General features: G+C 37.5%; 1 protein-coding gene across 1 annotated transcript in view; it reads left to right on the forward strand.

The window, feature by feature from the left end:
* SPIRE1 (spire type actin nucleation factor 1) overlaps positions 1-27,431 on the forward strand; it is a 208,478-nt gene that overhangs the window by 106,801 nt on the left and 74,246 nt on the right. The window contains exons 5-6 of the mRNA XM_047090345.1: positions 21,604-21,681; positions 25,971-26,135. Of these exons, the coding sequence (XP_046946301.1) occupies positions 21,604-21,681; positions 25,971-26,135 (243 nt within the window). The remainder of the gene's footprint in view (positions 1-21,603; positions 21,682-25,970; positions 26,136-27,431) is intronic.

The following is a 27,431-nucleotide window of genomic DNA, read 5'->3' on the forward strand; positions in this document are numbered from 1 at the left end:
CTGAGCCGAAGTTAAGAGTCCAGTGCTCAACTGACTGAGCCACCCAGATACCCCAGGTTCTGTTATTCTTAAACCCATTGTCACTGTCATCTGCCACCATCTTGTGTGCGTTCTTTGATAAAAAGAAACTCTAGCTCTGTGTCCTTGACTTCCCCTCTACTTCACTACTCTGCTTACCTGAACACACTTCTGGCCTCAGAACCACCTATAATCATTCCACCTTAGAAATCATGGACTCTTATCCCCCACTTCCTAACTGTAACTTCTGCTTTTCGAGCTCTTTCCCTCATTGCCACCTGAGCTCATCTTCCAATCTCTCGACTCCCCCATTTTTCTTCCAGTTTATTAGCCCTTCCTGGATGTATGTCCTTTCCTGCGTGAACTAGGTTCAGTCACTTTAACAGGAGTTCAGGTCACATGTCCAAACCAGATTGTTGCACTAACCTCCCACCAGTCCCCTTGTCACTGTGAATCCTCTTCGTCAAGTTCATCTTTCACATTGTCTGTGAATGATTTTTGTAGATCACAGATCTGACCTGAGGAGTCCAGTCACACAGGTATGTGATCTTTCAGGCCTGACCCTAGGCTGGTTTTTCCTGGCAAATCCCAATAGGGGAAGGTGCCCTCCCACACATGACTTGGTGCATAGCCAAGGTTCTGCACACTGGTTTTCTGGAGGGAGTGGCAAGAACAGTGAGCATCCCCACTGGATCAGCCATGTTCATTCACACATCTGCATCCCTAGCCCAGGCACCTTCACCAGGGCCTTGGCTGACATGCTTTCCTCCACTCTGGCTCATAACTTTCCATTTCTGCCCTTCCTTCTTTACCTCCCACCAGCCCCTGGTCCATAAAATGGCTGGAGCCTTTTGTCCAGTACTCCTCAGCAGTGAGGGGATTTTTCCCCACTTGCCTGAACGTCACCTAACTTTTGCCCAGTGTCATTCTGTGGGGGGAAATATGGAACAAGAGGAGCAAAACATCCTTTTTGGCCTCTTGTTTGCACTGTTGCATCCAGTGAATTAAGGCTTCATTGGTACTTTCAGTTCAGTTCATTCTACCTGACCTTAAGACCCCTGGTAGCTGAAAAGAGCCATGTTGCTTCCCTGATTAATATGGTTCCCCATCAACTATAGAGTAAAATTAAAACTTTTCTATTGCACACAGGGCCCTTCATGGTGTTTCCCCTCCTTATGTTTTTATTGTCCTTTTTAACAGTATCCAATCAAAATTACTTATAGTTTCTGAATATGTCATGCTATTGTAGGTCTGTGTCCTTTGCACATTCTGTTCTTTCTGCCTGGAATTCTCTTCTCCCATTGTCTGCCTGGTGAACTCCTATTTATCCATCTAAACCCTGCTTCCATATTGCCTTCTTTGTGAAATATTCATGACCTCCCTCCAGCCCAACAGAGTTTTATGCCCTCCACTATCTCTGTATCTTATTCATCTTTCAGTCATGCACTTCTCATACTCTATAGTAGTTATTTGCTTACGTCTTTGTGGTTTTTTTCTCCACAGCTGGACCAGATCCTTCTTGAGATAAATGACTGTGTTTCAAATCATCTTTATGCCAATGACTCTTAATGTAGTATATGCACATAGGAAACAGTCCAGAAATACTTGTTGAACTGAAACAATTTATACATTATATCTGTGTTTCCTAGAACTGCAGAGGTTTTCAACTTGTTGAAAGAAGTCAGTTTTGAAAGCATTTGTGATGATTAGAAACCTTTTGGCCAAAGTATTTCTAGTAAAAGGAGAACTTTTATGGGAATATAGATGAGGTCTTAGAGTGCTCTTGCTGTTCTTTACATTTATACATAAAATTTCATTTAATAATGAATCTTGATAGGACAAGCTATAGAATATATGGAAATCCTGAACTTAAGAACATTCTGTACCATTTAATTACAGATTTTATATTACATAAATTGCTTGTCAACACTGAGGTTTTAGAAGTAAAGTCTTAACATGGTCCAAGTGGATTTGTTTTTCCTCTGCAATGTGTGCTGCTTTCTTGAAATTATAAATATTTTCATATATGTTCATGTATGTATGATAGTCATTTTAACCTTTTCTCAAGAGTACTAAATTCACACTAGTAATAAAATAGTCTGCTAATTTGAATATTTTTTCTAAAGATCTTAAAGTACTTTATACAGACAGGCATACCTCATTGTGTTTCAGAGATACTGTGTTTTTTTGTTTTTTGTTGTTGTTGTTTTTCTTTTAACAAATTAAATGTTTGTGGCAACCCAGTGTAGAGCAAGTCTATCCGTGATATTTTTCCAACAGTATTTGCTCACTTCATGTCTCTATGTCACATTTTGGTAATTATTGCAATATTTCAGACTTTTTCATTCCTGTCATGTTTGTTAATGGTAATCTATGATCAATGGTCTTTAATGCTATTATTGTAATAGTGGGTACCACAAACTGTGCCCATATAAGGCAGCAAACTTAACTGATAAATGTCTGTTCTGACTACTCCGCTGACTGCCTGTTTCCCCATCTCTCTCCCTCTCCTTGGGCATCCCTATTCCCTGAGACACAAAAATGTTGAAATTAGGCCAATTAATAACTGTACAGGGGCCTTTAAGTAAGCCATACAGATAAAGACAGATACCATATGTGTTCACTCCTATGTGGATCCTGAGAAACTTAACAGGAACCCATGGGGGAGGGGAAGAAAAAAAAAAGAGAGAGAGGTTAGAGTGGGAGAGAGCCAAAGCATAAGAGACTCTTAAAAACTGAGAACAAACTGAGGGCTGATGGGGGGTGGGAGGGAAGGGAGGGTGGGTGATGGGTATTGAGGAGGGCACCTGTTGGGATGAGCGCTGGGTGTTGTATGGAAACCAATTTGACAATAAATTTCATATATTTAAAAAAAATTGTTCAAGTGAAGGGAAGAGTTGTACGTCTCTCACTTTAAATCAAAAGCTAGAAATCATTAAACTCAGTGAGGAAAGTATGTCGAAAGCCAAGATGGGCTAAAAGCTGGGCCTTTTGTGCCAAACAGTTAGCCATGCTGTGAATGCAAAGGGAAAGTTCTTAAAGGAAATCAAAAGTACTGCTCCAGTGAATACATGAACAATAAGAAAGCAAAACAGCCTTATTGCTGATATGGATAAAGTTTGAGTGGTCTCGGTAGAACGGTCATAACGTTCCCTTAGGCCAAAGCCTCATCCGGAGACCCTAAATCTTTCCAGTTCTTTGAAGCTGAGAGAGGTGAGGAAGATGCAGAAGAAAAGTTTGAAACAAGCAGAGGTTAGTTCATGAAGTTTAAGGAAAGAAGCTGTCTTCATAACGTAAAAGTACAAGTTGAAGCAAGTGTTGATATAATAGCTGTAGCAGGTTATCCAGAAGGTCTAACTAAGGTAATTCTCATCTATTAGAAGAAGATGCCAGATAGCTAGAGAGGAGAAGTCAGTGCCTGGCTTCAGAGCTTCAAAGGACAGCTGACTCTTTTGTTTGTGGCTATGCAGCTGGTGACTTTAAATTGAAGCCTGTGCTCATTGACCATTCTGAAAATGCTAGGGCTCTTAAGAATTATGCTGACTCTACTTTGATGTATTCTATAAATGGCATAACAAAGCCTGGATGACATCACGTCTGTTTACAACATGGTTGATGAAATATTTTAAGTCCATTGTTGAGACCTAGAAAAAAAGAAAGAAAGAGATTCCTTTCAAAATATTACTGTTGACTGACAATGCACCTGGCTACCCAAGAGCTCTGATGATATCCAGTGAGATTAGTGTTGTTTTCGTGCCTGCTAACACAACATCTATTCTGCAGCTCATGGATCAACGAGCAATTTCAGCTTACAAGTTTTGTTATTTGAGAAATACATTTCGTAAGGCTATAGCTGCAATAGATAGTGATGCCTCTGATGGATCTGGACATCAGTTGAAAACCTTCTGGGGGTGCCTGGGTGGCTCAGTCATTTTGAGCATCCGACTTTGGCTCAGGTCATGATCTGATAGTATATGGGTTTGAGCCCTGTGTCAGGCTCTGTTCTGACAGCTAAGAGCCTGGAGCCTGCTTTGGATTCTGTGTCTCCCTCTCTCTCTGCATCTCCCCCACTCATGCTTTGTCTCTCTCACTCTGAAAAATAAACATGTAAAAAAATTAAAAGAAAACATTCTGGAAAGTATTCACCATTCTAGATGACATTAAAAACATTTGTGATTTATGGGAAGAGGTAAAAATATTGACATTAACAGGAAATGGGATGAAGTGGATTCCAACCCTCATGGATGGATGACTTTAAGGTGTTCAGGACTTCAGTGGAGGAAGTAACTACAGATGTTACTCTGTAACAAGAGAGAACTAGAATTGGAAGTGGAGCCTGAAAATGTGACTGAATTGCTATAATCCCACAATAAAACTTTAATGGGGGAGGAGGTGCTTCTTATGGATGAGCAAAGGAAGTGGTTTTTGAAAAACTGTTTTATTTCCATATAGTTGGCACACAGTGGTCCATTAGTTTCAGGTGTACAACATAGTGATTCAACATTTCTATACATTATGCTGTGCTTACCACAAGTGTAGTTACCACCTGTCAGCATACAACACTATTAACATATCAGAAAGTAGTTTTTTTGGAGATGGAATCTACTCCTGGTGAAGATGCTGTGAATATTGTTGAAATGACAAAAAGAATTTAGACTTTGACATAACTTAGTTGATAAAGCAGTGGCTGGGTTTGAGACGACTGACTCCAATTTGGGAGGAAGTTCTGTGCGTAAAATACTATCAAACAGCATCACATACTGCAGAGAAATTCTGAAAGGAAGAGTCAGTTGATGCAGCAAACTTCATTGTTGTTTTATATTAGAGACACTGCCACAGCCACCCCAACCTTCAGCAGCCACCACCCTGATCAGTCAGCAGCCATCAACATTGAGGGCAGGATCCTCCACCAGCAAAAAGATTACAACTTGCTGAAACTTCAGATGATGGTTAGCCTTTTTTTAGCAATAAAAATATTTTTTATTTTTTTAAATGTTTGTTTATCTTTGAAAGAGAGAGACAGAGCATGAGTGGGGGGTGGGGCAGAGAGAGAGGGAGACACAGAATCCAAAGGCAGGCTTCAGGCTCTGAGCTGTCAGCACACAGCCCGACGCGGGGCTCAGACTCATGGACCGTGAGATCATGACCTGAGCTGAAGTTGGACTCTTCACCGATGGAACCACCTAGGCACACCAGCAATAAAATATTTTTAAATTATATACATTGTTTTTATAGACCTACTACTATTGCACATTTAATAGACTGAAATATAGTGTAAACATAGCTTTTATATATACTATGAAAACAAAAATATTCACGTGACTCACATTATTGTGGTATTTGCTTTATTGTGGTGGCTTGGAACCAAACCCGCAATATCTATGAGGTATGCTTATACATTTAAGAATCAGACAGTAAGTATTTCAGGGGTGCCTGGGTGGCTCACTTGGTTAAGTGTTTGACTTCGGCTCAGGTCGGGATCTCCCAGTTCATGGGTTTGAGCCCCACATCAGGCTCTGTGCTGACAGCTCAAAGCCTGGAACCTGCTTTGGATTCTGTGTCTCCCTCTCTCTCTGCCCCTCCCTGACCCGCTTCTGTCTCTCTCTCTCAAAAATGAATAAACATTAAAAAATATCAGGATGTATAAAGAATCAGATAGTATTTCTTCTGTACCTGTGAGTTAGTATGTATCAAGTGGAATTTTCAAAGTGATGACCTCTGATTTAATAAGTTGATTATCTGATCATCAGTGATGTTTCACATTACATTTTATCTGTGTGTGTGGGCACGCATGTGTGTGTAAAATTAGGGTAAATTCGTAGTATCAAAACATTGGGAAAAAAATATTTGAGCTTAGTTGCTGATAATGTTCCTGATTTCACAGACCAAAAATACTTCATGTTAAATTTCTTATATGCTCAACTGACAATGTATTAAAATGTAAGTAAAACCCCTAACCTGTTCCCAAGTGTTAACTAGTTGTTCTATGACATAATTATGCTTATTAGACCTGGCTTACTTTAGAAAGCTCAGAGCTTTGTAGTTCATCATCTATATGGAATACAAACTCACTTTTATTCTAATCTTTTTATGATGTGATGATTTCCTTCTTTTTTTTTTTTATTTTTTTTTTTAAATTTTTTTTTTCAACGTTTTTTATTTATTTTTGGGACAGAGAGAGACAGAGCATGAACGGGGGAGGGGCAGAGAGAGAGGGAGACACAGAATCGGAAACAGGCTCCAGGCTCCGAGCCATCAGCCCAGAGCCCGACGCGGGGCTCGAACTCACGGACCGCGAGATCGTGACCTGGCTGAAGTCGGACGCTTAACCGACTGCGCCACCCAGGCGCCCCGATGATTTCCTTCTTAATGAATGAGATCCATTAAGGTTATTCTCTGAATGATAGAGAAGTTTTGGATAGACCTGCTGTTACTGTGTCTCAAAAGCAATTTGATATTCTTGAAAGTAGGCACATATTACTGTGTCTCATAAGCAATTTGATATCCTTGTATGTAATTATAGATGAAGGGACAGGCTAAACAATCCATTTAGTGCATCAGGTTGTATGAAAGAAGAGACAGCCCAGGTCCTATTGCCAGTAACCCACCACCACCCAAACTCTACCAGCAAGTGTGGCCAGTGAGCATGTGTGCTGGAGAGTAGAGAGTTTAGCTTGGCAGTTTCAAATGTAAATTTTTTGTTGTAGAAAAGGAAGTTATATTAATGGTAGTGTCCTTTACTCCATTGCTGTCTAGGTAGTGTTTGATCATCAGTCCCTGTGTTGTTATTGTTAAATGAAATTATTTATCGGTTCCTCAAACTGTGATCCCTTCTGCTTTCCTGTATTATTCCTACAGCTATAAAATGCCCTCTGTCACTTACTCCATTTAATCCTAATGAACAGTCCTGTGACTCTTACTTTGCAAATTGGCAAACTAAGGCTTACAGAGATTGGGGGCTAACACAGAAGCTGTCAGCACTTCTGACACCAACGTTTCCATCTTCATCCTCATCTTCATCCCCGTAAAGATGCTCAAAGGTTTCCTCTAAGAATAGTCACATACGATAGACTATATTGGAACAAAGTTGAAGAGAGTTCCTAAAATGGAGATGTATGCTTTGATATAGGCTTCTGAGCAGGATTGGAAAGAAATTTATGGGAGCCAGAGAGAATAAAATTTGGAGCTGGGGAGAAGAGGGTAAATGAGAGAACATTGTGTGTGTGTGTGTGTGTGTGTGTGTCTGTCTCACACACGCACACAAATGGGATGGAAGGAAGGAAGGTATCATGTTAAGTTTAGGTATGAAATAATATGGAGGTGTGAAATGGGAAGAGACAGAAGTGTGATAGAAATGTCGAAGACTGAAATAAAATCATTTTAAGATTAGAAGTCAGTTGATTTTATTCCAGTATGTTCCTAGCATGCTCTAACCATCATTGCCTCCTTGTTGAGAGTGTGTAGTGTGCTTGCCCCCAACCCCAAATCTACAGTAAATATGTTGCTTCACAATAGAATATTTACTATATTTCTTTAATTACTATATTTAGTATAAAAAGAAAAACCTGAGGTATCAGAGAAGTATAGTGTATAAAAGCAATCTTTCTTTTGAAAGAAGAATCCTTTTTTCAAGCAAATAAGTCATTTTAAAATTTATATTTATAATATATTAACACTAGTCATTTTTATTTTTTAACTTTAGAGTGAGAGAGAGAGTGCGCAAGTGGGGGAGAGGGGCAGAAGGAGAGAGAGAGAAAGAGAGAGAGAGAGAGAGAGAGAGAGAGAGAGAATGTGCAGCAGGCTCTGTGCTCAGCACAGAGCCCAATCCCATGACCCTGAGAGCGTGACCTGAGCGGAAATCAAGAGATGCTCAGCCAACTGAGCCACCCAAGCACCCTGACACTGATCATTTTTAAAAGCCCCTTTGTTGTTGGTGAATCATTTTCTTTCACTCATTATTTATGGGACATCAGTTATATAGCTTTTGCTAGATTTCTGTTCATTTATCTTTAGAAAAGGAGGAGAGGGCAATTAGGTATGCTAAGGCCCCTGTAATCGTTAACTTCGCTGCAGAAAGTACAATTCATTGGGCTAAATCTTTGTTTTATTCATTCTCATTTTTTTTAAGTCTTGTTGTATAGACAAAATGTATACTGATAAACATTTTAAGTGCATGCCCAGTAAAATTTGCTATGAAGTTATTATATACTATTTTACATCATATTTTAAACTTGAGATGGATTTTATAGGAAGGCAATTCACTGTTGAAGATTTTAGAGGAAAGCTCAATATTATAAATATTGAGCTATAACACTCAACATTACTATTAATTGATGTCAGTATCCACTAAAAATTCTGTATTTTAAAATCTAATGATAAAGAAATCCCTATAAAGAAGAAATTCCTAATGCAGTAATATTAGGCATAAATTAATGAACAGTAAAAATAATTGAGATTTATGAAACATTATATGTTCATATTATTATAAGAAGGCATGTAAAATAGATTTTAAAGTCAGTGTCTGTTTTCTAGGAGATTGTGTACTCAAAGTGATGAAAATTTTCTCTCCCCTTGCACTTTCTTGCATCATACACATAAACAATCCTAGAACTAAAGTGGAATATTCCAAACATTTTGATCTCTAAGGGATAAGATGTCTCATATAGTTAAGCCATCTTGGATTTCTTCAGAAGCAGCCTCTACAGGTGTGGATTATCACTTCTGATTATCTGATTATAATGATCTTTGATCTCTTCTCAAGTGTGGTGCTTAATTAGTTTTTTATTGATATCTTAAACTCATAAATTCTATCTTCATCCACTGTTTTAATTATGGTTTTCCATTTGCATCTTTCAGGCCTGCGCTTAATGGACATCTCCTTAGACCGCCCCTAAACACTCATGTGTGTGTGTATACATAAATAGATATAGATATATATTTATATCTTACACTCAGTCTTTTACTTTAAAATCAGTTGCCCTGTTTATTTCCTTCCTCACAGTTATCACAGTTGTCTTGATGACCTCTTTTCTTACTCATTGGTATCTACCACAAGAAAATAATCTCATGAAGGGCAAAGACCTTTTCTCTCTGATACACTGCTATATCCCAGTGTAATAGGGCCTCTAAATATTTGATCAGTGTTGAATGAATTAGAGAATCTGTGGTTCTGCTACTGTAGATCTTCTTTCTTACCATCTATCTTGAATCTTGGTCCCTGACACTCTTGACTTGTCTCCAGAATGTACAGCCTCCTTCGTGTTCTCACTGCCTTGTGCCTTCTTCATGCAGTGGTCTGACATCTCTTGCCTGGGCCATGGGAAAGCCTTCTGATGTAATTTCCCTTTTCATCTACAGTCTACCACCCAGTGTTATGTCGCTGTGTAGAGATCTTGTTGGCTACTTGGTACTTGTAGGTGGAAAGTTTAGACTCCTTGGCATGACATAGGCCACTATTCAGAATCAGGCTTCAATCTTAACCTCTCCAGGCTCTTCATTCACTGTATGCAACCTCCCCTGTAGTCTCTGAGCATCCAGGGACTCTGTACCTACCTGAAGTTCCTGTTCCCCCTCTTCTCTCACCTAGAAAATGCTTACTTATGGGACGCCTGGGTGGCTCAGTTGGTTAAGCATCTGACTTCGGCTCAGGTCATTATCTCTTGGTTTGTGGATTCAAGCTCTGCATTGGGCTCTGTGCTGACAGCTCAGAGCCTACAGCTTGCTTCAGATTCTCTGTCTCCATTTCTCTGACCCCTCCTCTGCTCGTGCTCTCTCTCTATCTCTCTCAAAAATAAATAAACATTAAAAAATTTTTAAATAATAAATAAATAAAAACTACTGGCAGTAATAAATTCAGGTGGCAAGATACTTAATATTCACAAATCAGTAGTGTTTCTGTACACTAATAATGAAGTAGTAGAGAGAAACTTAAAAAGCACCAAATACAGTTGCACCAAAAAGAACAAAATACCAAGGAATAAACTTAGCCAAAGGGGTGAAAGACCTGTACTGCAAGAACTACAATGTACTGATGAAAAAAATTAAAGATGACACAAACAATTGGAAAGATATTCCATGCTCATGGATTGGAAGAATTAATATTGTTAAGATACTCATATTACCCAAGGCAACCTATAGATTCAATGCAATCACTATGAAAATGCTGTTGGGTATTTAATTTTAGAAGAAATAATCCTAAAATTTGTGTGAAATGACAAAAGACCCAACGTAGCCAAAGCAGTTCTGAGAAAGAGCAAAGCTAGAGGTTTCACAATCCCAGACTTCAAGATGTAGTACACAGTAGTAATCAAAACACTATGGTACTGGCACCAAAAACATAGATCAGTGGAACAGAATAGAGAGCTCAGAAATAAACTCAGGATTATATGGTCGATTAATCTATGACAAAGGAAGCAAAAATATACAATGGGGAAAAGATAGTCTTTTCAATAAATGTTGCTGGGAAAACTGGAGAGCTATATGTAAAAGAATGAAACTGGATGACTTTCTTACACCATATACAAAAATAAACTCAAAATGGATTAAAGACTTAAATGTGAGACTTCAAACCATAAAATCTTAGACGAGAATATAGGCAGTAATTTCTCAGACATCAGCCATAGCCACATTTTTCTAGATACGTCTCCTAAGGAAAGGGAAACAAAAGCAAAAATAAATTGTTGGAACTACATCAAAATAAAACGTTTTTGCACAGCAAACAAAACCATCAGCAAAACAAAAAGACAACATACTATAAGTGGGAGAAGAGATTTGCAAATGATATATCCAATAAAAGGTTAATATCCAAAATATACAAAGAACTTACACAACTCAACATCAGAAAAATAAATAACTCAAAAAATGGACAGAGGCCCTGAATAAACATTTTCCCAAAGAAGACACAGATAGGTGACCAGAAGACACATAAGATGCTCAGCATCACTCATCATGAAGGAAATGCAAATCAAAACCACAATGAGATACCACCCCACACCTATCAGAATGGCTAAAATTAAAAAGACCAAAGAAATAACAAGTGTTGGCAAGGATGTGGAGAAAAAGGAACCCCTGTGCATGGTTGCTGGAATGCAAACTGGTACAGCCACTCTGGAAAACGGTATGGAGGTTCCTCAAAATAAAAATAGAATTGAAAAAAAAAATAGGGTTACCATATGATCCAGTAATTCCATTATTGGGTATTTAATGAAAACACTAATTCAAAAAGATATATGCACCCAAGTTTATTATTTATAGTAGTCAAGGTACAGAGTATTACACAGCCATAAGAAAAAATGAGATCTTGCCATTTGGGAAAACATGGATGGACATAGAAGGCATTATGTTAAATGAAATAATTCAGACTGAGAAAGACAAATACGGTATGATTCCACTCATAAGTGGAAGCTTAAAAAAAAAAGACAAATGAGTAAATAAAAAGCAGAATCAGACCTATAAATACAGAAAACAAACTGGTGGTTGCCAGAGGAGAGGGAGGTGAGAGGTTGGACAAGATTGTTGAAGGGGTGTGGGAGACACGAGCTTCCAGTTATGGAGTGAATAAGTCATGGGAATAAAAAGCACAACACAAGGAATACAGTCAATGATATTGTAATAGTGGTATAGTAGGACAGATGGTAGCTACACTTGTGATGAGCATAGCGGAATATATAAACTTGTCAAATCGCTACATTGTGCACCTAAAACTAGTAGAACATTGTGTGGCAACTATATTCAAATGAAAGTAAAAATTTTTAGAAAAATAAAAATACAAGTAGCATTATGCTAGTGTCTTGATTTTCTGAATGTTTTAGTGATCCATAGTTACATGTGACTTTATTTTAAACCTCATCATTCAAATTCTTTTGAATAGTTAAATCTTACCCTAAATTTAATGATGGAAGGATGATCTCTAGATGCGTAGATTAGAACCAGTTTACCTTTATCTGCTAATATTTGACCAGATATTGGAATTATGGGGTAAGAAGATGAACTGGAAATAAGCATGAATAAGCCTGAATCTCAGTATGAATCTTCACAATATTAACATGTGTTTTTATACTGTACAATCGTAACCTCTGCTGTGACACTTCATTAAGTATTGTTACTATTAGTGCTATAAGAAATCAAAGTTTCATGATGAAATCTTTGAGCTGTTTATCTTAGATAAGATTATTACCAGTGGAATATTATGTGTGTGTGTATAAATGTGTGTATATAAAGTATCTTTTGTTGCTAGGGGAAAAGCGATGTTTTTGGAATTGACTAAGCTGTTATTATTTTTTGTCTTTTTAAAAAGTCAAATAGCCACATTTAATTACCTACAGTTTATTGGAAAAAATCAAATGTAGGTATTTAGCATCCACCATCTCTTATCAGCCCATAACCAAATCCACCTGTGTTACATAATACCATTGCCAGTGACCACATTCAATCATACTAAGGCATCTGCATGTGATATGACTTCTGACATATTCTGCTTGACTACACTTACAAAGATAAAGTCACAAGACCTCTATCTCATTAACATATTAAGATGTATTTTAGGGGTCCCTTCGTTGCTCAGTCAGTTGAGCATCCAACTTGACCTCAGTTCAGGTCTTGATCTCAGTGTTGTGAGTTCAAACCCTGCTTCCGGCTCTGCACAGGGCAGGAAGCCTACTTAAAAAAAATAAGTTTAAAAAAAAAGTGTATTTTAGTCAGCTTTCTCATATTCCCTGCCTATCATTCTCCTCATGCCTGCTCACAACACTTCCAATAATAAAACTGGCATTTAGGTTAGCTGGAAATTTCTCCCTACAGCTAAAATGGATTTATATTCTGCCAAGACATGAGCATATCATTTTTTGAAAGAAAGAACTGCCACCAGATGTCTGTTTGTAAGATTGCCATTTGTTCATTTTAATTAGATCGTCCATCATTTGTAACTTTTCATGGCCCTTGTCAATGTCTGTCTTTTTTTCTATTGATTTATTATTTTGTGAATGTTAGTAAATGTGCAGAGCATTTACCTCATCAGAAGTAATTAAATTACTCTCTCTGCCCTGGGTATCTTGCTTGTATCACTATTCTCCCTGCTAAAATAATTGCAGAAGAATCTTTATTTAAGATCATGTAAGGGTACCTGGGTGGCTCAGTCGTTAAGCATCTGACTTTGGCTCAGGTCATGATCTCATGGTTTGTGAGTTCAAGTCCCACATCAGGTGTGCTCTAGCCCCACTTCCAGTGAACATGAGCCCCGAGCCCCTCTTCAGGTAAAACATGAGCCCTGCTTTGGGTGAGCCTCAATTCTGTCTCTCTCTTTCTCTCTTTTCTGCCCCTCCTGGGATTATCCCTCTCTCTGCTCTTCACTCTTGCACCATTTCTCTCTCTCTCTCTCTCTCTCTCTCTCTCTCGCTGTCTCTAAATAAATAAATAAATAAATAAATAAATATTATGTAATAATAATAAATAAATGCTATAAATAAATAGCATGTAAGAAGTCTTCTACTTGCAGGTTCTGTAACTTCTTCAATTTAATTAACTTTATTTTAAGAAAATTCATATGATTCAAACATTCAAATTATACTAAGCTATACCCTTATGCTGGCTGCTGTCCCACAGACAATAAATGCTATTAATTTGTTTTTTGTTCTTATGGAGACATTTTATCCATAACTAACAAAAACATCATGTTTTTTTTCTTCCTTTTTTATGCTGTTCTGAACTTTCCTTTTTTCATTTAATAATATATCTTGGAGATCATTTCATATCAGTCCATAGTGTTTATATCTAGTATGAGTTTGTAATATTTTCTTGTGTGGATATACTGTGATTGATTTATCAGGTCTCTGTCAGAAAGATTACTTCTAATCTTTTGATGTTTCATACAATGCTACAGTGGATAGTTTTAAAGCTACTTTTCATGGGTGTAATCATATATGTAGGATAAATTCCTAAAATTTGAACTACTGGTTCAAATGGCATGTGCATTTACAATTTTCATAAAATATGAAATTGTCTTCAATAGAGGTTTACCAATGATCTTATCCTTTGCATTGTGTAAGAGTGTGTCTTTTCCTACGCAATGTGTTTTTTAAGTGATAGGTGAAAATTTGTATTCCTTAGTTTTAGTTTACATTCTCCTTTGAATGAATGAGATTGGGCAACTTTTCATATGCTTAAGGGCATATTTGTATTTATCAATTGCCTATTCATATCCTTTGCCCATTTTTCTAATGTAGTATTGGTCTTTACTTACCCATTTGTATGTCTTAAGAAAATACTTGTTGTGATATAGATTGCAAATATTGTCCATGATATTTTAATGATCATTTTATGATTATCACTGCCTTTCTTTATGTGTGAAGACTTGATGAGTCTATAGGGGTGAGTCTGTAGGGGTGGATAAATATGAAAACTGGAAGGGTGGTTGTATTAGGGAGATACTGTGAGTCTAGCTACTTGAGGCAGAGACATTCATTAAACCCTCAGAGAGAGAGAGAGAAAGAGAGAGAGAGAGAGAGAGAGAGAGAGAGAGAGTGTGTGTGTGTGTGTGTGTGTGTGTGTGTACACAAAAGTATTGGAAGAATTTAGAATGAATTTCCTTCATTGTGATGACTTCATCTATAGTTTTTTGTAATTTCTTTAATGAACCATATAAATTCAAATTAAATTTTACAGAAATTATCAACTTATAGTTTAGTATCTTAACATTTTACATTTTTTAATTAAATAAAATGCTGACTTTCTTTCATCTTTGTTGTAGTTACCTTTTCCCAATCGTATCCCTTGAGGAGAAGACTATATTACATCTTTAAGAAAGTGTTATAAAACTTGATGAAAATATAAATCATATTCTTTTGTAATTATCCACTAACTCTTTAATGTATATGGGAGACTTCCAGTTATCAGATGAACTGCTATAATTCCATGGGAGTTTTTTGTACCCTAATTTTTGGAACACTAATTTTGGGCTGGTAAATATGATAAAATCCCTTTTCTTGCTTTTCTCTATGGTAAAAATATCTCAGCTAGGACAGCATGGCTGTTAATCTCTGTGGCTGATATATGTGTTCTTTTTATTACAGGCGACATTTATATAAGTGATTTTGTCACTCGGGAAATATAATTAATAGTAATTTCTTTGAAAGCATATTAGCATATATTGAGTAAAAAAAAGGTTAAGGAGTTACTAAAACATATTCATTTTTACACATTGAAAAGTTTCTAACTGAAACATGTACTCAGTATATAGAGGAATATCAATAAATGATAAATGGCGTGAAGTGGTTAACAGTATGCAGGAAAATGATCATCATTGAAATGCTGTTATTAAAGTATTCTTTTAATACATGAATATATCTGTAAGGGTGGTTTAATCTAAAAAGAGGCATTTATATGTGAGCTGGTGTTGAACCTATACAAATGAATTAAAATTATTCTGTGAGCATTTGATATCTTGTGATTCACAGAGTAGATTTTATTTGTTTGTTTTTTAAGGTGCCAGGAACTGAAAGTGTTGGCTTGGAGCAGTGCTAATTGCTAGCTTGAGAATGGTTATGTCAGACATGCAGAGAGTTAATTGCCATGCGGGTACTCAATTATAACTTTCTCACCATATTCCAAGCTCAGGTTGGCATCTGTTATTACATTTGTGCATACAAAATAATTTATTCAGAAGCCAGAATATAATTGACAGAAGCTTGTCACTAACACTAGAAAAATATGTAATTTACTTTCAAATAACTCATTTGTTTTTGCTAACTAGAAACCTGAGATTTCTAGTTGCACATTTCTTCAGGCCTGTTCAATTACAGTATTCACAGATTCTCAGCTACTGTATTTGACTTATTTGTGAGTCAGGATTTTGATTTCATGAAGAGGCCAGAGAGAGGTCTCATTTGGTAAAAGAATAAAATGTTATTGTGATGGAATAAAAAGTATTCACAGTGAAATCTCACAGATATTTGTTGGTTTTTAATAACTAGTACTTACTAAATGCTTAACATGAGCCAGGCACCATGCTGTATTCTTTCTGTATTATTTTATGTAATATTAACAAAATCTAGAAAGTAGTTCTTTGTCTGCATTTTACAGATGGGAAAACAAACTGAGGATTAGAGCAGTTAGGTGACCCGTATAAAGACACACAGCTAGGAAGTGTCTGAACTACAGTTTATGGTAGAAATTCAGAAAAATTAAAAAACATGAAATTCTTGGACTATTAATTTAAACTGTCTTTAGTATTATAAAGAGCAGATCGTTTTTCTTAGTAGCAGGGAGTTAGGGATTTTATCACGGCACAAGTAAAGGCGGAGATGTGTAAAGGTGTAAAACAGTAAGACCATCTGGATGGGATGTGTTGGAGAACAGTAAAATTTAAGGTTGGGTGGAAAAGGGACCATGTGCTTCTCATATTACTCAACCAGACTACCCCTAAGACATAGAAGCATGAACTCGTACTTCTAGACTAAAGGAACATATTAAATCATAACTCTTTCAGTTGCAAGTAACAGAAATCCATTCCAATTAGCATGAGTGAAGTAGGGGAATATTTACTGGCTCACATAAATGGAAAGTCTAAGGGTACAGCTAACTTTAGGCGCAGCTGGATCCAGTGTCTCAAACTCTATAATCAGGGCTGGCCTTCTCTCTCTCACTCCCCGGGATGGGCTTTTACTAAAAAGCAGGTAAGATGACAGTCTGTAGCTTAAACCTCACATTTCCTCAGTTTAGTAACTCCAGCAGAAAGTCTTTCTCTTAATTAGAGCAAAAATATCTTGGAGGAAAGTTCAGAAACATATGCCTGCTCAAGAACTAGTTGCTGTGGCTGCACTGGCTGGTGGAGGCTGTGTCCTCACCCTTGTGAGTAGGTGATAAGGTGTGCCAGCCATGGGATTAGCCCTACTCAAACTGTAGGGGCTGAATTCCCCAAATGAAAGAAGAAAGGGGGGAGATGTATCTAGACAAAAGCAACAGATACCCACTGAGAGATGTATTGTTCAGTGCAAGTCAAAGTGTCCTTGAAATCATACATTTTTCCTTTAAAATCCATGTAAACTTTATTTTATATGTCTACATCTAATTGTAATATTTTATTTTTTTATTTTTTTATTATGTTTATTTTTGAGAGGCAGAGAGAGACAGAGCATGAGTGGGGGAGGGGCAGAGAGAGAGAGGGAGACACAGAATCCAAAGCAGGCTCCAGGCTCTGGGCTGTCAGTTCAGAGCCTGATGCGGGGCCCGAACTCACGAACTGTAAGATCACGACCCAAGCCAAAGTCGGATGTTCAACTGACTGAGCCACCCAGGCGTCCCTAATTGTAATATTTTTTAATTGTTCCATGTGTGGATTGAGTTCCCCCATGAAAAGGATTCTGAAGGGTAAAATTTGAATTCGGGAGGTTTTATTGGGAACTGCTTTGGGGAACACCTGTGAGCGGTGAAGGAAAAGTTGAACTATGATGCACGTGCAGCAGGTTGCAGCCGATCCCATAGGGAGCTCAGAAGTTGGGATGGCCTTTCAGAGATGTCCCAAGAGAGGCAAGGGAGCCTGACCTGTGTACCTCCACACAGACCAGTGATTGGGTGTGGGCTACCCCAGAGATGGGGCATACCCATGACAAGGCAGCTCCTTGCTCTGAGCCCTGAGTGCAGCTCCTAGGGCAGGATTAGGTTATGAGCCACAGCAGACAAAACCTCCAGCAGCAGTGGAAGAGTACTTCATTCCTGAAGTGGGTGCAGGGTGTGGACCTAGGCAACTTACCACAGCATGATAATCCATCACATCTGTGAGTAAAATTTGCTCCAGGAAAATGTGTCCTGTTTATCTGTCATTGTAAATGCTCCCTGGCATATCACTATACTGTTTGACCAGAGGTCCCTGGAAATACGGGTACCCCAGTTTGAAGGTGACAGCAGAAACACTGGGAACCCATCATAGGGGAGTAAAAAGATAAACCAAATGAGGAAGATACCGAGGCAGAAAGAACAGTTGAAAGACTTGCCATCATCAGCTTTGGTAGTAGCAGTGGGAATCTAGAAAAAAAGATATATATCTTCATCTTGCCAAAGACCACCGATCTTCTCCTGTACCTGTACTGTTTATCTTGCTTTCTCTTGTTTGGAGCCTAGAAGGACCTAGAGACCATCAGAAATTTTAAAAAACAACATAGGCTTGCAAAAATGGGTTTCTCCATCATGTTTTCAGCTTTTTTCATTATCTTTTGGCTTATAGATCATTGGGTAAACAATATAGTGCTTGCTGTGGGATCAGCCTGTAGGTGACAAAGAGCCCATATTGCACTCTTGGTTATGGATGGGGAAAGTGTGTTGTTAGGGTGTTGGCCCATGTGTACATACTAGATCTTCTTAGGCACTAAGGTTTCAAGCCAATTTATTTTGATGTTGACTGAATCTTGTTGACGTGTTTAGTATTATAATTACTTCAGTGTGCATTTTTTTCTTTTTATTTACTCTGGTTATTATTTATTTTAATCTGTTGACTGAATGAGACACTGAAATGTAATGTGAGCTTGGATTACATGTTTATTTCCCTGAACTGGAAAGCACATGTTTCCGTGTGGCATAGATAAGAGTTTTCTTCCCCACCCCTTCAGTAGATTCTGAATTTAGAGAAGAAAATTCAGAATTTCCTCTGAATAATTTTCCCTTTCATAGGGCTTCTTATTAAAGTTGACTTGATAAGAGCTGTTGAGATTGAAGGGCTTGGTTGAAGATCTTAATTCACTTATTCAACAAATACTTGCTAAGCACCTACCAAGAGCAAGGCATGCTTCTAGAGATTTCAGGAGCCCAGCAGTGAACAAAATACACAAAAATAATTCCTTATGAAACTTAAAATCTAGTAACAAAAGGCAGGCAGTAAACACATTGAGTAAATCATATAGACTATTAGAAGGCAGGATGATTTTTGGAAAAAGACATAGACTAGGGGAATTGGTAGTGCAGGGAGTGGAGCTTGGGGTTTGTATAGGATTGTATAAGATGGTCAAGGTAGGCCCCATTGAGAAGGTGACATTTGAGCAAAAATGAGATATGTATGGGAATTAGCTATGTGGAGATGGGGGGTAAAGCATTGTGGAGAGAGGAACAGCCAGTGCAAATGCCCCAAGGCTGGAGTTGGAAGAAATAGGAAGAGATGAGGTACTTATTCTAAGTTTTTGGTATTTGGGTAAGGGAGGGAAGAGCACTGCTACTGAGAGAGTCCCAAGGTGTCCAAAGGCATTTCACCTCCCTAAATCTCTTTCTTTTCTTTTACGCTTTTAATTATAAAAAGCTAGAAAGAACACTATTCTAGTCAATAGAATAATATATACCTTAAGGCATTAATTCTTTTTGGGATAGAGCTTGGATTAAAGTCCTCAGAGGAACAAAACAAATGTGCCTGTCCTTTTGATCTCTTCCCTGTTCAGCTCTGATTTCAAGATATCACTACTTGATGAAGATTGTGGACTTGGGTTGAAAACCATGGCTTTAAATCATCAGAGATTTTTAAAAAGACAACTAATTATCTGTAGCAAAAAAAGGGGGGGTATTTTAAATATCAGAAAAATTGCATGTACCAAGACATCTGTTGTGTCATTAAACACAGAAAATGGAGGGTCCTAATTTAGTAATGATTATTACTCAGATTTTGACACAATGTTACACTAGATATTAAGTACCCAATTATCTGCAAAGCCCAGTTACAAGTCGTAAAGTCTTCTTTTTCCTTGTGTGTTAGCAGTTCATAAATACTAATTTTAGCAAAAGTAATGTAGAACTTTATCCAGCTTTTTTCTAAGGCTTATCTAAGTCATTGGGAAGCAGTATCAGGACACTTAGATTCCCAACAGGGCCATTCTTCTCATTATCTGGTGTCCCTTCCACACATCTTATCTCCTGAGACCCTGATGCCACTTCTACCTACTTAACTCTCTGTCCTGCCTGTGGGGAGACCCCAGCCATGTCACTTAGCTTTTGTGAGCCTCAGTTGTGAGCCCAGCCATAACAGGGGTTGTGCTTGGGTTAAGTGATGGTTGCCTGAAGGCCTTAGCACTTGTTAGCTGATATTGTTATTTCCCCATACCCTGTTGCAGCCAAGAAGTACTTCCCTCATCCCCCAAATGTCTTTCCTAGCAAGAGAATACGTTATTTATACCACATTTTCTTCAAGTGTTCAGAGTAACTTTATTCTTTTTATATTAATACTCCTATACATTATTAAGTACAAAAAAAGCAGGTGATGTTATTCTCATTTTGCAGATGGTCAATCTGAGATGTTGAGAAGCAAAAAATAAATGGTTTAGAAATGTTTTCTATTAAGTATTTTCATATAAAATAAACTAGGTTTCATAAGGTACATTTAAACTCAGTCCACAAGCATTCAGGCAAATAAACTCAACAAATTATAAAATATACAAGAATTGATTTGTTGTAAGTAGGAATGGTATAACACAGATTAGTAATTAATAGCCAAGTAGATGTTTTAGTTATCATGATTTTCTTAAAATTGCAAATGTTGGATTCATGCAGTTTCAAAGGGTGGAGCATTGTGTGTCAACAGCATTCAAATAGATTAAAAATTGAAAAGTGTACAAACTTACAGTTTTAAGATGAATAAGTTCTGGAGATCTAATACACAGCATGTTGACTGTAGTTAACAATATTGCCTTACATGCTTGAAAGTTTCAAGAGTAGATCTGAAGTGTTCTCACCACGTACACAAAAAGGTAATTATAGGAGGCGGTGGAGGTGGTAACCACCCTTATTGCAGTAATCGTTTTTGCAATATATACATTACCAAATAATAAATAAATAAAAAGCATTTTATATATTGAAATTTACTCATGAAATTATTTGACAAATATATATTGAGTATAAAAAGTGCCAATGCTATATATATTAGCCCCTGAGAATGGAATTTTGCCTCATGAAACCTAGAGGGAAGGTACAAACAAATGTAAAACTACAGTGTAAAAAGGGCTACAGAGGAAAGGTGGATGGTGCTATATGCCACTGTATAGTAGGAAGATTTGACTTAATTGAGGGGAAGGGAAGGCTTTCCTGAAGAATTGATGGTTCTGTTGAGCCTGATATCTGAAAGAAGAGCAGAAATAGAGAATAAATGAGACCAGGCATGGGGATGAGGAGAGGAGAACATCTGGGGCCAGACCACATCAGAAGTCAGCAAAAATTAGATAGTATTTGGATTAAGGGATCTGCAGTGGAGATAAAAAGAAGAGGGCTTAGGTTATATGGAGGAAATAATATCTGTGAGATTTGATGGTGGATTGAATAAGGGCATTGGGGGAAAAGGCAATGTCAATACATTTTAGTGGTGTGAGTTAATATTGTGACAAAGGTTTAGCTGCAAGGCCTAGAAGGAAATTAGAAGGAACAATCTCAGCCCATCTCTCTGTAGCACTGTATCTATTGTAGTTTACCATTGACTGAAATGTATAGGGGAGTAGATTCTGTACTATCTGCTTCAATAATGCTTCTATATAGACTTTATCTGAAGATATCTGTTAGAAATTTTCATTTGAGAAGGTAGCATAATGAAATTTTTATACCTAAATGTTTTCTTTTTATTTTAATTGATAGAATCTTAAGAAGATTCAAGAAATGGAAAAGAGTGATGAATCTAACACAGACCTGGAAGACCTGAAAAATGCTGACTGGGTAAGGTAGTTGGATATTCACTGTTTTGCTTAGTGTTGAAGACAGAGTGTGATGATTTCTAAAATGCTTGTTACTAAGGACTGTAATACGAATTGATATTATATGAATTTGAATGTGCTTAGTCTTACATTTGAGGAAATATCTTCCCCATTTTACAAAACTAACTGATTTTATTAGAACTACCCCAATGTCCCTTCTGATAAAATTGATGTTTTAAAATACTGACCTTCCTGATTATGTTAATGCCTTAGCATACTCTTGTAAGTCAGAGTTTAACCTCTGTTTCAGGATAAGGTGTGAAACTACAGTGTTGTGCATTCATTTATCTGATGAGTAGTTACTGTATTAGGGTTCTGAGATGCAGAATTATTCATTCCTGTATTATTATAGGATCTCTGCCTGCATAAAACAGAAGACAGATTTCTAGCACAGATGATTACAGTGTATTTATGCAATACAGTTTGAGTAGCCACTGTTTTTCTGGCATGGTACTAGACCCTAGTAAAACCAAGAGTCCCTGCCCTCATGTATGACTTAGAGTTGGGTAGGCATGACAGCCTTGGGGCTGAGTCATTGTCATGAAATTAGACTGAGGTATGTTCAGGCATCAGTGGGAAGGCACATTTTAGGATTCTGAATTTTCAGGTTAAGGATATTGGTTAAAAAATGATATCATTAGGGGCGCCTGGGTGGCTCAGTCGGTTAAGCGGCTGACTTCAGCTCAGGTCACGATCTCACGGTCCGTGAGTTCGAGCCCCGCGTCGGGCTCTGGGCTGATGGCTCAGAGCCTGGAGCCTGCTTCTGATTCTGTGTCTCTCTTTCTCTCTGCCCCTCCCCCATTCATGCTCTGTCTCTCTCTGTCTCAAAAATAAATAAAACGTTAAAAAAAAAATATCATTAAATGAGGGACTAGGAATATTTGGGGGATGTGAACAAATTGCTTTTGACCATATTAGACTTTGTTTGCCATATTCTTTTTTAACACCTTTATTAAAGTATAATCAGCATGCAATAAGTTACACATATTTAAAAGGCATAATTTGATAAGTTTTGACATATACACACATACATACATACCCAGGAAACCATCATCATAATCAAAATAGTGAGCCCATCCATTAACCCCCATAGTTTCCTCATACCCCTTTGTAATCCTGCTTCCTTTCTCCTCATGATCTGGGAGGAACTCATGGGAAAGCAATCCATGATCTGCTTTCTCTCACTATAGATTAGTTTGCATTTTCTAAAATTTTGCAAAAATGTAATCATATAGTATGTACTGTTTTTTGCTTGGCTTCTTCCATTCAGCATAATTCTTTTGAGATTTCATCCATGTTGTTGCCTCTATCAATAGTTTGTTGTTGTTTTTTCATTTTTTTAATGTTTATTTTTGAGAGAGAGACAGACAGACAGACAGACTATGAGTGAGGGAGGGGTAGAGAGAGGGAGACACAGAATCTGAAGCAGGCTTTAGGCTCCGTGCTGTCAGCACAGAGCCCGATGCGGGGCTCGAACTCACGAACCACGAGATCATGACTTGAGCCTAAGTCGGACGCTTAACCGACTGAGCCACCCAGATGCCCCGATAGTTTGTTGTTTTTATTACTAGTAGTATTCCAATCCATTGTATGGATCCACATGTATTGATGTATGGATATAAATATTCATAATTTATTGATATCTTCACTGAGATATTTGGAATGATATTAATCTAGAACATTTAAGATTAAGGTTAAAAAATAAGTAGCCTGTAATGTCTTGTAAATGGGTATTATCATTTTAGAATAGTATTGTTTATTAAGTTTCCTTTGTGTAGAATACTCTAATAGCCTTATTTCAGGTGTATTTTATCTTGACTAATAAATTTTAAAATTTGTTTTTTTAGATGTGGAAGCCAGATAAATAACTCCAGGTGGTCAGAATTTAGCAAACAGCTAGTTTAAACTTGAACTAAAAACTTAATTTATTGCCATAGGGTAGCCTCATTTAAAAACTGGTAGGATCACTGACGAGAGATGCACTAACTCCAAAGGGAGTTCCATTTGCCTAGATCACCAGCTGCTCTCTTATAAGACCATTAAAATGAATTATTTAGAAAGATTAGAATGAAATGAAAGAATGAAGGAGAATTAGAGTATCTTTGATGGTAGCATCTCAGGATCTCTCTGATGGAATATGTGAATGACTGAATCTCTGGGAGTACATACAGTGACAGTCGTGCATTATTTTACTGTGACTTTTATCTCTGAATTAAATTAAATTTCTGAAAATTTTTGCCAAACAATAATATATAAATAACTGGCTATATAAAAAGTCTGTTTGAATCCTTTCATAAATTATAACAAAATCTTCTAATATGAGTAATCATCCCCTAATTTATCTGTTTTAAGTAGTCAAAATTTCACATATGTCAAGTTTTCTTAAAGCCCTGGGCAGTCAAGAGAAGAGATAGCATTTTAAAAGATGAGATGATATTTGAACTGGATCTTAAAGGAATGCGTATAAGAAAAACAGAGAAATTGGGACAAGAACATTCTCAAAAGAGATATCTGAATATTTTAGGGATATTGTATTAGAATATCTTTAATGGCAGAATCTAAGGATCTGTTGTTTTTTTTTTTAATTTTTTTTTCAACGTTTATTTATTTTTGGGACAGAGAGAGACAGAGCATGAACGGGGGAGGGGCAGAGAGAGAGGGAGACACAGAATCGGAAACAGGCTCCAGGCTCTCAGCCATCAGCCCAGAGCCTGACGCGGGGCTCGAACTCACGGACCGCGAGATCGTGACCTGGCTGAAGTAGGACGCTTAACCGACTGCGCCACCCAGGCGCCCCTCTAAGGATCTGTTTAAAATAGGAATATTTTAGAAGGTGTTCTAATGGATATACCACAATATTAAGTACCTCAAATCTTATTTGGAATAAGAAATGGTATACATTTTTTAAAAAATCATAAATTCCATTTTTGAGAAATTTAATCAGTTATTTTATACAGATAATTCTTATGAAATATATCACATGGTTTTTAATAAATATGTTTAAGTAATAAATATGAACTACTTATTAATTTTAACAAACCACAGTGTTTCAGTTAAATATCATATTGATTTACTTTTCACTGAAGTAGAGACTATGACACCTTAGCTTATAGGCAGGAAAATAAAAGGATTAACTTATAGGGGCGCCTGGGTGGCGCAGTCGGTTAAGCGTCCGACTTCAGCCAGGTCACGATCTCGCACTCCGTGAGTTCGAGCCCCGCGTCAGGCTCTGGGCTGATGGCTCGGAGCCTGGAGCCTGTTTCCGATTCTGTGTCTCCCTCTCTCTCTGCCCCTCCCCCGTTCATGCTCTGTCTCTCTCTGTCCCAAAAATAAATAAACGTTAAAAAAAAAAAAAAAGGATTAACTTATAATAATAATATACATATTTAGTATGTCTTATATTATTGTAAGTACTTCATTTATATCTCATTTTCTTGAAGGGCTAGCAAATCAGTTTACCATTATTTGTTGATAAGAAGGCCAATATTATGTAATTTGTGCAAAGATAGTAATAACATAAAAATTATGGCCATTTTCCACATAATATATGACCATCTCAGCAAGTTATGAAGTACCATTATCTTTTATTGGTGAGGAAGCCAGGGGTCAGAGAGGTGAAACAACTTGCTGGATGTCAGATAGCTAATAGGTGATTGTATCATTTAGCTGTGGTCACAGTAATGCCGCCTAACCAGCCACTACAGAATCACAGTCGCATAAAGTAGTACATTTATTTAGCTCATGAGCGTACAGATCAGTTATGTGTGTGTCATTCTTCTCCTGGACAATCATGCTAGTCCAGGCATAATGTTCTCATGGCAATAGAAGCACAAACCCATTATGCATTTGCTTTTGCAGACTTTGGTTACATCACATCCACTACTATTCCTTCCAGTGGCCAAGCAAATCATAAAGCCAAAACCAATGTTAGAGTGTGGGAAATATACTCTTCAGTGAGCAAAATCACATAACAGGGTGTAGACACAGGAGGCGTGAAGAACTGAGGCCATTAATACAGCCTTTCACAGTGAATGAGTTAGGGTTTATACCCAGGTGCCTCAGAACTTAGAGCTCGTGATTCTCTACTGGCTTTTTAATTAGTATTATAAAATCTAGTTTTAAAAATCAGTTTTGTTTGGTCTACTCAATGTTTTGCAAGCCAGGCTCTTCAATTTTTCTGTATGACTGTAGCTACTTAGAGGGAACTAGTAAATTTATTCATGGACATCTCTCTACCCTTGATTCTTTTAGGCTCGATTCTGGGTACAGGTGATGAGGGATTTGCGGAATGGAGTAAAACTTAAGAAGGTCCAAGAGCGGCAGTACAACCCTTTGCCCATTGAATATCAGCTCACCCCGTATGAGATGCTAATGGATGACATTCGATCTAAAAGATACACTTTGCGAAAAGTAATGGTAAGTAGCAAAGAAAACCATTAATAAACTCAAATGGTTATTCTATAGTAATCTTATTTGTTGAAAATGTTCTCAGTGGTTTTTTTTTAATTTTTTTTTTAACGTTTATTTATTTTTGATACGGAGACAGAGTGCGAGCGGGGGAAGGGCAGAGAGAGAGGGAGACAGAATCTGAAGCAGGCTTCAGTCTCCGAGCTGGCAGCACAGAGCCCGATGCGGGGCTCAAACTCATGAACCGTGAGATCATGACCTGAGCTGAAGTCGGACGCTTAAGTGTCTGAGCCACCCAGGTGCCCCTGTTCTCAGTATTTTAAAAATCATTTCTTCCCATAGAAGTAATACATAATTATTACAGAAAATTTGAAAAATACAGTAAGCTCAAAGAAGAAAAGTTGCAAATGTGTGATTTCACAGCCCCGAGAGGTGTTTTGCTAACATGCTTGTATTATAACCTTCTTTTTTCTATCCATTTTATTTAGACAAAATGGATTAATATTGAATACTTTGTTTTGTAACCAGTTATTTTCACTTAACATACATAGTATGAACATTTTTCCATGTCATTATGTGTTCAACATCATCACCTCTAAATGACTACCTCCCTTCTAGCTTTATGGCTATACCAGAGTTTATTAAGTCGATCAACTTGTATTAAGTTGTGGCAGCCTATGTTGTGTATCCTTGCATATATAAATGTTTTTGAATAGCAATAGTGAAATCTTTGAGTTAGGTTCTTAGAATTGGAATCCTGACAGTACTACCTCTGAAATATGTCCTGAATATGACTGCCACTATCTCTCAGTCATACATTACAGTGACCTCTAAGTAGCCTTCCTATTTTCACTCTTGCCCCTCTTAGTCAATTTTTCCCAAAAACAGCCAGAGTAAGCCTCTTCAGGTAAAAATATGATGATACCATTTTCCTGCTCAGAACTTTCCATGGTTCTCCATCACACTTGGAACAAACGCCACATCCTTACCTTGGCCTGCAAAGCTCTACAGGGTCTGGTACAGCTTACCTTTCAGACATCACCTCCTACCACCTTTCCTGGTTGATTTCTCCTCCTTAGCCATGCTGGTCTCTGCTGTCAAGTGCTCCTGCAGCAGAACCTTTGCTGCCCCTTTCCCTGGCACTCTCTTTTCCCACACATCTATGTAGCTTTCCTTAGCACATTTTAGGTCTCTGCTCAAATGTCCCCTGATTAGAGAAGCGTTTGCCCCCCTACCCACATGTGTCAGTAGCTCACAGTGTCATGTATTTTCAGATTCGCTATCTCTCTTACCACAGGAACTTAG

This window comes from Lynx rufus, unplaced genomic scaffold (assembly GCF_022079265.1).
Source record: "Lynx rufus isolate CCGP_SWC_20201006 ecotype Redwood Valley unplaced genomic scaffold, mLynRuf1.p SCAF_29, whole genome shotgun sequence".
NCBI classification, from domain to species: Eukaryota; Metazoa; Chordata; class Mammalia; order Carnivora; family Felidae; genus Lynx; species Lynx rufus.